General features: G+C 36.8%; 1 protein-coding gene across 1 annotated transcript; it reads left to right on the plus strand.

Annotated features, from left to right (window-relative positions):
- Positions 1-9837: 9837 nt before the first annotated feature.
- Positions 9838-11003, plus strand: LOC145002300 (uncharacterized). The gene is made up of 3 exons (XM_078961597.1): positions 9838-9953; positions 10038-10263; positions 10359-11003. The coding sequence occupies exons 1-3, from the start codon at positions 9838-9840 to the stop codon at positions 11001-11003; spliced, it is 987 nt and encodes a 328-aa protein (XP_078817723.1).
- The last annotated feature ends 260 nt before the right edge of the window (positions 11004-11263 follow it).

The following is an 11263-nucleotide window of genomic DNA, read 5'->3' on the forward strand; positions in this document are numbered from 1 at the left end:
GAGATCTTCGAAGGTGGACTAAATTTCTCAATAAAGGCATCGTGAAGATTGGCCCAAGTAGTAATGGATCCGGGAGAGAGCGATTTTAACCAAACTTTAGCTTCATCGGTAAATGTCACCGAAAGCATTCTAAGTAATACTGAGTCTCATGGCACATTTGGAACATTAAAGTAGTTTGCAATGTCCTTTACTTTATCGATATGTTTGAATATATCTTCGTATTCTTTCCAAGAAAAAGGTATGTCCTTGAGCATTGATAAAATGTGTCCATTGAGCTCAAAACTTCTTTCAGCTGGAATCTCGGGTGGTACAAGTCATGAACCATTATCCTCACGAATCTGCTTCTTGTAATCTCCCATAGTCATTCTAGTGATATCCACCATCTCTTTAACCTCGCTTTTTACATCGTCTTCTGATTTTCTAGCTCGTATCCTACTTCCTTCTTGCTTGGAGTCTTTTCAAAACTTTCAAATTTTTTAGAATGAAAAGTGTTGCTAAACTCGTTGACCTTCTTGTGTTTCTTCATGTGGAATGCTAATTCTGGATTTTGCAATGGTGGAATTATTGGAGTATTGGATCCTCGGGTCATAAATCATTGAAATAAAACAAACAAAACAAAAACGCATAAAACAAATAAAAATTACTAAACTAAAAATGGACTCAGACAAGACCACGACATGGCCAATATGCCAACGACATGGTTGCAGTCTAGAGAGAAAAATAAAATAAAATAATTACAGAAAGATAACTTTTTTTTATTTTTACCCCACAAAAAGGATCGAATAACTAAAAGTAATTAAACTATAAATCAAATAAGTCGTTCCTCGGCAACGGTGCCAGAAACTTTGATGTACACAAAAGTAACTACTTGTTTTAAAATTTATAACCTAACTAACTTCACTAACTATGCACTTATAGGCATTGTACCTAGTCAGATTATAGAATAGCTTGAGTAAGTCAGGTGTCAAACACAGGGAACAATTTAACTACTTAATATAATTGCTTCTAATTAAACTAAGAAACAAACTTTAATTTGAGGTTTTTACTGATTTTGCAAGATCAAGAACTTAAATCAAATTACTACCAATTAAAAACTAGACAAGAAAAGAAAACGAATTTACTTTAAGATTTAGAGAGTACTTCAGTTCAGTTCCGATTTCACCTTCTCCTATGGTTGATTTTTAGTGGATGGAATATACTGATTACCAATCTGTTATCTAGCCATTATGATCAAAAATCTAGACATACCAATTCATGAATTACCATGCAATGATCAAGCATAAGTTAAACACCAAATCAATAATGAGCACAAATTGGACTATGAATGATAATAGTTACTTTACTATGATCAAGTTAAGCAACCAAACACATATTAAGATTAATTATGCTCTCTAAAATAGTTAAAGTTACCAGCTTTAATTACTTTATCTAAGATGTGATTAGTCATAGCTCTAATTATTTAATGATCATAAACAATTAGGTGACAAACTTATACAATTCGAATGATCAACTATCACACATAATATAATTAATAAGCAACATAAACTAGAATTAGAACATGCTAGGGTTTTTATTACCAAACACAAGTAAAATCAACATAAATCATCCATAAATCGAAATCAATATAATAGGATTAGGTACATCTTCACCAGATATAAGTAAAAGGTTTTTACTCTCTCATAGTAGCAGAAAAACATACAACGAAATTAGACTAGACATGAGGAAAAGATTAGGAAACCAAATAGATCTATGTAAAATTCTTCTAATTCTCTTCAAATCTTGAACTCCAATTGATTATCGATCATTTTATGAGTTTCCAGAGGGTTTTAGTCACGATACCTCTCAGAAAACTAGTCAGAAGTCTCTCCATTCGACTTAATGTTTGGATATAAATAGTTGCCAAAATTCTGATCACCAAGACGTGGTCAACCGTCACCACGTCGTGGTCTTCGTGTTTATCTCGTATTCTCCAAGACAACTCATTTGTCAAGAATATTCCATTCGACACGTCGTGGAGGGTGATCACCAGAGCGTGGTCTTCTATCTTCAAACCTTCTTTTTCTTTTTTCTACTTTAGCCACCATTTTCCTGCTTCCAGCTTCTTGTTTGCTTCCTTTTCATCTCGAGCATGTCTTCGCTGCTACAAAACAAATTTAAACAAATTAAGTACCTTTTGTCCAAACATAAGCACAATTATAACTAAACATATTAAGATAATGTATGAAATATATGGTTAAATATGCGCACATCAAGGGGAATATAGTTGGATTAAAAGGATGTAAGATCACGACAAGCCTTTTGGAGAGAGGTGATCAGCATTAGGTCAAATAAAGAAACTCCTATTTGAGGGAATCTAGTTATAATGGATTACATGTGCTAGCATATGTTATGTGCTTGAATGTGAAACTGTATGAAATTATTATCGATGTTTATCTGCATGATCTTAAATGCATATGATTTGTATAATGGGTGAGTGTTGTGATTACTCACTAAGCCTTAGGGTTACAGTTGTTACTTTATGTTTTTAGTTGTTGTCCTTCAGCTTCGAAGGGCAAGAAACTGGTATGATTGGGATATCTGGACACTCTTGGAGGGGAATGTCCTTGCAACTCCACAATTAATCAGTTAAAAATCCAGGATCCTCAAAAGCATAACTCTTCCACTGGTGTGTACAATCAAGTTGGTGCCTTCCCGCGATCCTGAGAAAACCTGAAACACATAACACATAACACGGTAAGCACGAAGCTTAATGAGTTCCCCAAAATACCACGCACATATAATTAGCCACTCGAGGCTATAACTCTGTAAGATCCTCAGGTCAATGTCTCTCAGTGAGACACTCCAATCCCACAACTCGTTGGACCCTCTGGTCTGGTCTAGTTGGGACCCTCCAGTCCCATGGTTCGTTGGACCCTCTGGTCCGATCTAGTTAAGAACCCTCCGGTCCGATAGTTCGTTGGACCCTCCGGTCTGGTCTAATTGAGAACCCTCCAGTCCCATAGTTCGTTGGACCCTCCGATCCGGTCTAAGTAACACATAATATAACATACAACACATATCACACAAGCATGCATAGCTCAAGCAAGCACATAAGACCCTATGGTCACACATAGTTACCACTCTAGGCAAAGTATAGTGAGAAGACCCACCTGATAAGCAGCAAGTAAATAACCTCGCGCCCGAATCTCGAGCTAGCCTCCGCCTAACATAAGGGATGAATATCTCTAATTAATTCTCTTTTACATGACCCTAATAATTGAGGGCTATTCGTTCTCTCTCTAACTATTTAATTGGGTAAAAGACCATTTTACCCCTCCATGGTCCCATTACTCATGTTGACCAAACCCCAGAGTCAACAGAAGTCAAACTCGAGTCAACAGTCCATGTTTGACCCAACTCGTCGAGTGCACTTATGCAACTCGTCGAGTCCACTCACATCCTCAGATGTCTCGCGAAGGTCCAGCTCAGCTCGTCGAGTTGACCTCCAACTCGTCGAGCCATCGCATGATTCATCTCTTCGGGACAAACCTTAGCCAACTCGTCGAGACAGCTCACCGACTCGGCGAGTTCATTCAGACCCAAAGCTTATTCAGACGATTTAGAACAAATCTATCACTCCAAACACTAGATCTGTCATCTCAAGGCTCAATAGTCATGTAAAGCTTCGATCTTTACGTTCATGCATGATGTTATTGCTCCAAAAATGCTAATACATGCCCTTCATGAGTGATTAAGCCCAAAATCCCTCCAATGGATGAATAAAGCTGGGACACCTAGAATCTAAGGACCTCACAAGGTCCAGATCTAAGGTCTAGACTCTTTGATAACTCATGCTACTCAAAAACCCAAACAAAAGATGGCAAAAAGCCCTAAAACTCCATAGATATGAGATCTAACCAAAATAAGAAGAAAGGTGAAGACTTCATACCTTCCTCAGGAGCTCTGGATAAGAAATAACTGGATCCAACAGCCTCACCTCTAGTTCCTTGCTTGATAACCTCATCCTCTTCCTCAAATGATGCACAAAAACCACAATATGAGCTTCTCTCTTACTCTCTAGCTCAAATAGCAATTAGGGTTTGCTCTCAGGGGTGTACGGTAACTGATGAGGTGGAAATGGGGGCATAAGTTCCCTTATATAGGCCCCAACCCCGGGAAATTAGGGTTTCTCTACCTAGCACCAACTCGACGAGTCTGCCTCTCGACTCGTCGAGTCCATTCATTAAATCCCACACGACAACTCGATCCTACTTGGCGAGTTGGACTCCCAACTCGTCGAGTCACTCCATAAACCTTAAGAATTCAACCATACTATAAAATACATGAAATTTCGGATGTTACAGTTACAAAGTACTAGATCTACGTAGCGGAATAATTAAACTATATATGGGCACATGTAACCTAGAAATCAATGACATTTCGCAGTGTAGCAACATTATATGAAACAATCGATTTACTCTACTTATTTGCAATAATAAATCATATTAGAATATATACCTTTTGCTACAATCTAATATAGGAAACCTTGATCTTCAATTCTTCATTGGAAAACAAGCACCAATAGTATGGATATTTCTAATGGCTCACACCTAAAACTATATAAAAGTATGAACAAAATATAAGAGAGGAAAGAGGAGAAAAAAATTTGATTTTTTCCTTTAAATGGATAGGGGTCGAATTTTGTTTCCCAAGGGTCCTTATTTATAGCTAGTGGATCTATAAGATAAACCCTAAATTGAATAATTAAATAATAAAATTTAATTTATTCAAAATATTTATCGTTATCAGTTACCAGGAGGCTTCTGGAACCCCTAGAAACCATCCATACTAAGGATGATTCCATAATTGCCTTCCTGGTTCAGTTATGAACAATTACAATTCAACCATTTTACTATTAATTAATTATAATTACTCCAAAATTAATTCCTAATTAATTCTGATTAATTCTAAACAATTTATAATTAATTTATTAATCATATAATAAATTAACAAACAATTTCCCCACTCTCCTAAAGTCATTTCTAGATATTTCTAGTTATTTAGGGCAACCTAAAAAGAACTTTTCTTTTATTCCATAAAGTTATACCAATTTAATTATAACATTAGATGCTTAATCCAATCAGGGGCGGAGGCAGTACAGGGACTACCAGGTGTGCTGCCCCCTCCAACATTTTTCATTTTACTTATATACTATTAGTTATAATTATAAACCCTATTAATTACTTTTAGCCCAGAATAAAACTAATCCAATTTCCTTAATATTGTTGTTGGACAATTATAATTTGCATATTCAATAACAAATATATCAATTACAATTTGACCGCAGTTAAAAATCATCGGCAATTGGCAAAGGGACTATATTGCAAATTACATTCACCTCACTTTCTTTTACAAACTTCAAAGTTCAAGAAAATATAATTTCTAATTATTACTTTACTAGTTAATACATATTTACGTTATTTTTACTTATGATTAACATTTTTTAGCAATATAATTTGTAATTAATGATAATATTATGATTAGTTGATTAGTTTCAAAATTCTTATAATAATAGGGTAAACCATGTGTAAAAAAATAATTATTGAATTTTTTTTCAATCGAAAAAGAAAAATAATTCTTGAATTCTTGAAAAAAAATTGATGTAGTTCCTATTTATTCTATTTTCTCTTTATCATTCTCCCTTTCAATCTTACAAAGTGGATTATGTTATTTGAATAATTTTTTTAATATATATAAGCCCCCCTTTATCCTAAAATCCTAACTCCGCCCCTGAATCCAATAGATGTGATGTGAAAAGATGATTTTAAGATTTATTAATGATTATGAATAAAATCTTTTAGTAAAACCTACATTATGATTTTTCAAAAAAACTATGGAGAGAGAGAGAGAGAGAGAGAGAGAGTTAACATAAAACTTAATCAAATGTAGTTACCATTAGTAATAAGTCAATGGGAGTCTTGTCGTTACTGTGAGTAGATGACGTCTAATATTCATAAATTTTTTAATAAGTCAAGAATGGTCACGAGTCGTTATTGTTAGTAGATGATGCATAATGAATTCATGTTCCACAAGCAAACAACATGATTCGCTAGGAAAACTCCGGCATAGTGTCATTCTCCTTTCCTCTTGTCTTCGTTATTACTCCTTTGACCTCGAATCACCATTAGTCACAGATATTCCACTTGTATTTTTCATTTTCTTTTATAAAGATGTTGAGTTAACATAAAACTTGATCAAATGTGAAAAGTATCATCAAAATACAATAATTCTAAATAATCATATTTGTTGCAATGAACAAAATTACGAAGAACAAAATATTTGATACGGATTACACGAGAGTAAAAGTGATAACAACTGGTAGGAGAACTCTAATGAGGAAGTAGAAACAATGGCAAAGGATACCGGGGATTAAGAAATAGAAACACAAAAAGTAAGTAAAATATAGAATAAAAGTGATAACAATTTGTAGGAGAAGCCTAATGGGGAAGTAGAAACAATGGCAAAGACATACTAGAGGCTACAATGCATGGAAACACCCTAAGAGTTGCCGCTCCCGTATCTGAAAAGCAGGGGAAACGCAAACGCCGGCGAAACGGTCGGGAAACGTTTCCAGCAACTATCGGCAATTTCAGAAACGTTTCCATTAAGTTTCGTTCACGGTTTTTTTTTTTTTTTTTTTTGTATGGGCTTTTAATTGGTGCTAATAGAGGTAATGGGTTGTAGTCCTATATAGGTTGGAAATACCCTAAAATTAGTCACTTGCAACCCACGATGCAACTAAACAATCCTAAACGGCTAATTACTAAACAAAAAGCAGCCTAAGAGAAGGGATCGTTGCTGCCTTGCGCCCTTGCCTCTCCATTTCGTCGATCAAGAATACAAGAAGTCAAGAATAATAAAAAAAAAAATTCTAAAAGCATTTAGACTTTCACCACTCACTAATTATGGCTTCTTCTCAAGAACAAGAAACTGAAACACAAGGATCATCTACATCAGTAAACCAACCTCCATTGTGGGACTTTGTGACTAAACTCGATAAACTTGCTGGACCAGGAGGATGTTGGAAGTTCAAGTGTAACCTTTGCAGTGAAACCCGACAAGGATCATATTCTAGAGTTATGGCACATTTGTTTGGTATAAAAGGTAATATCTTATTCAAATTAGTGTGTGTATGTGTGTGTGTCTATGTAATTTTTGATTTTTGATTTATGTTATTAATTTATTGTATTGATTCATGAAAAATTGTAAAGTATTAAAATTAGAGGATGCAATTTTTGTTTTGATTCATGTATTTGTTGTGATTTTTCATTCATGTGTAACGCCCCGTTCCTAAGAGTACTTAATTGTGAGTCCCCGGGATTTAAGAGGAAGGGTATTTTGGTCATCTTGTGGGAAAAGTGGAAAAAGAGGGCCAAATATGAAATTTGGGGACACGCCGAGTACGCCCAGCGTAAGGGCTTAAGTGGATGCAGGTGCAAGGTTGAGTACGCCCAGCGTACTCTCAGAGTTCTAAAACCCTAAAATCAGGGTCAGCCACTATATAAGGAACATGTTGGTTCATACCCTAGCCTCCATAAGCTCTCTCTTAACCTCAGAAACCCTAGATAGCCGTTCCACCTCCATTGTTGGGTGTGTTTGGCCTTGAAAAGCTTATTTTGGCAAAGGAGAGGCTAGAAGAAGAAAGTTGAAGTTGTCAAAGAAGAGTGGAGTGGCTGGAGCTTGTAGATCTGGAAAGATATCATCCTTTAGAGCCTATATGAGGTAAAAGCTTCTTGCTTGTCATTTATATTGCATAGATCTAAGTGTTGTGAAGTTTTGACATCATTCTTGTCCCAAAAGCCCTCATCTTGATGCGTGCTTTGAGTTGGCCGAGATTATGAGAGGTCTTGAGTGAGAAAAATGAGGTCCCAAGGGTTGTGGTTGTTCCATGTGTGAGATAAGTAGGTCTTAATGGATTAAGAGCTTGGATTAAGAGCTTTATGGATGCCACAAGTGCTAAAGTTTGAGACTTTATGAATCTTAGGCATATTTGGCCTAAGGATCTGAAGTTTGGGCTTAAGAGCTTAAGCTATTAAGAAGTTATGAGGACTTAATGAGCAACGAAGTTACGCCCAGCGTAACTTAGGAGTACGCCTCACGTAGCGGGTTAGTGCCCCAATCCCCAGTTGCGAAACAATGTGTACGCCCAGCGTACTCCCCCTGTTGGATTTTCATTTTGGGCCTTAGAGTTTGGGCTGTTATTGGGCTGTTGGATTTATGGGCCATGACTGGACAATTTGGATATAGTACTTTGGGACCAATTAATTATTATGGGCCATGGGTCTAGGCCCATTTGGTATGGTGGACCCAATTTAGTAAATTGGGCCAATAGTGGGCTTTGCTTTGGACTTTAGGACTTTGGGCCATTAGTGGGCTTGAGAGCTTATCCAGTGTTGGGCCGGAATGAGTTAAGGGTAAATTGGTTAATTTACCCTTGGAAGGGTATTGTGCTTAGCCTAATGATTATTTGTGCTATGATGGCTAGTTCGGATTTTCGGTGAGGCGGTGATTCGAGAATCTGCTTCTTCAGTTCAGAGTTTCGGCAGTGCGAGGTGAGTTATCCTCACTATATCAACAAGGTCTAGGGCACTAAGGCCGGCCCTTTGTCGGATTGAGATCCGGGTATTGGTTGTTATGTTATTGCTTTGATATGTTTGCATCCTGGTAGCTAGGATGGTATATGTTAGAGACCTGGTTAAGGTTGGAATCCTGATTTGTAGGATGATGCTATACTAGTGACCGGTTAGGTCAGTATCCTGGTTAGGATGATGATATGTTATGTGATATGGTAGATCGGCTTGTTGACTGTGAATTGTTATATGATTGTATGTTTATGTGCACATGGTTGGTGGACTGGAATTGGGTTGAGGCGGGTGCTTCTTTGTGCTGTAGGCCAAGATACCCAGGGCAGACCGGTTGTCCCGAAGGCCCAGCGAGCGGTCCGGATAGGCTGTAGGCCCCAAAAGGGCGGACCAGACATGCCGAGGCTCGGAGAGTGGACCAGGCCGACTAAAGGCCCGGTGCGGGCGGACCAGTCATATTGTAGACTCAGAGAGTGGACCAGGTGGATTGAAGGCCCGGTGCGGGCGGACCAATCACACTGCAGACTCGATGTATATGGCTAGACTCGGAGAGTGGACCAGGTGGACTGTTGGCCGGTGCGGCGGACCAGTCACACAGTAAACCCGATATGCATGGTTGTTCTGTGATTGTTATGATATAGCATGTTATATGTGTATGGTATATGTGTATGGTATTTTGGGGGTATCTCACTAAGCTTTCGGGCTTACAGTTGTGGTTTAATGTTTTTCAGGTTCTTCAGGAGACCGTGGCAAGGCAAAGGCGTGATCGTACCGCTCCTCGAGTTTATGTTTTATGATTATGGTTCTGGGAATACTCTGATAATAAATGTATTGAAAACCTTTTGTAATAATTTAATGAAATCGGGTTGTTTTTTAAAAGTTTAAATTGGTTGAAATTTTATGGTCGTTACATCATGTTATTGTATTGAAGTATTGAACTATTGATTCACTAATAATTGTAATGAAATAAGATGCTACGATTTTTGTTTTGATTCATGTATTTGTTGCACTTTGGATTAATGTTATTCAATAGAACTATTTATTCATGAACAACGGTAAAGAAATAAGAGATTAAGAGATTTTTGATTCACTTTCTTGTTTTGATTAATGTAACGTAATTGAATTTATAATGTCAATGATGACCTTTTTTTCATGTTGTTTAATGATTGTCAATGTTATTATGTGTGTTCTTGAAATCATGTTGTTTTACTTGAATATGGGTGCCGGGATTTCTATTTGCAAGAAAGCAACAACAGCTGACAAACTTAACATGACACAATTAGAAGATGCGTATGAAATGAAGAAAACTGAGTCACAAGCGAAAGAAGTCCAGTTGCTATGTTAAGCCGGTGTTGGATTTAACAAAAGAAAAGGTATTTCAACACCTAATGAAAGAGCTTTTGGTGTTGAAATTAGGGACCAACTGGATCAAGAAATAGCTAGAATGTTTTATACTGGAGGTTTACATTTTAATCTTGCAAGAAACCCACACTATGTCAGGGCTTTTCAATTTGCTGCTAACAACAAAATTGATGGTTATGTACCTCCTGGTTATAATAAGCTAAGAACAACATTAGTACAAAAAGAAAAACATAATTTTCACAAGCTATTGGAGCCACTTAGGTCTACATGGAAAGAAAAGGTGTGACTATTATGAGTGATGGCTGGAGTGATCCTACAAGAAAACCTCTAATCAATTTCATGGCTACCTCAGGTAATGGTCCTTTGTTTCTAAAGGCAGTGAATTGTTTTAGGGAAGTGAAAAATAGTTTTTTTATTGCTGAATTGATGAAAGAAGTCATTAATGAAATTGGTCATGAAAATGTTGTGCAAATCATTACTGACAATGCAGCAAATTGTAAGGCGGCTGGAGAGATTATAAAGAGTCAGTTTCCTCACATCTATTGGACACCATGTGTTGTTCATATGCTTAATCTTGCTTTGAATAATATTTGTTCACCAGGGAATGTGGAAACAAATGAACTAACATATGACCAGTGTCGCTGGATAAAAGAAGTTCACGAAGAGGCATTTGCAATAAAAAATTTCATCATGAACCACAACATGAGACTCTCAATTTTCACCAAGTTTACTCCTCTTAGGCTGCTTTCTGTTGCTAACACTCGCTTTGCCTCCATCATTATGATGCTTAAGAGATTGAAACAAATCAAAAGGGGTCTTCAGGCTATGGTCATAAGAGAAGAATGGTCTTCTTATAGATTAGACGACACTGAGAAAGCAAACTCTGTGAAAGAATATATTTTGAATGATGATTGGTGGGACAAAGTAGCATATATTCTTAGTTTCATTGGACCTATATATGAGATGATTAGAGCTTGTGACACCGACAAGCCATGTTTACACTTGGTGTATCAGATGTGAGATTCTATGATTGAGAAAGTGAAGATCGAGATCTACAAGAAAGAAAAGTGTCTGACATCTCAAATAAGTTGCTTTTATGATGCTGTGCATCGTATTTTAGTGGCTTGATGGGCGAATAATAACACTCCCCTACATTGTTTAGCTCACTCTTTACATCCAAGGTATAAGATTTTATATTATACACTTGATTTCTATTATATATTATAGTGATGCATGGTTAATGGAGGATTCTACAAGATGTGCTCCACATAAGGATGGAG

This window comes from Lactuca saligna, chromosome 6 (genome assembly GCF_052625555.1).
Source record: "Lactuca saligna cultivar CGN05327 chromosome 6, ASM5262555v1, whole genome shotgun sequence".
Classification (NCBI taxonomy): domain Eukaryota; kingdom Viridiplantae; phylum Streptophyta; class Magnoliopsida; order Asterales; family Asteraceae; genus Lactuca; species Lactuca saligna.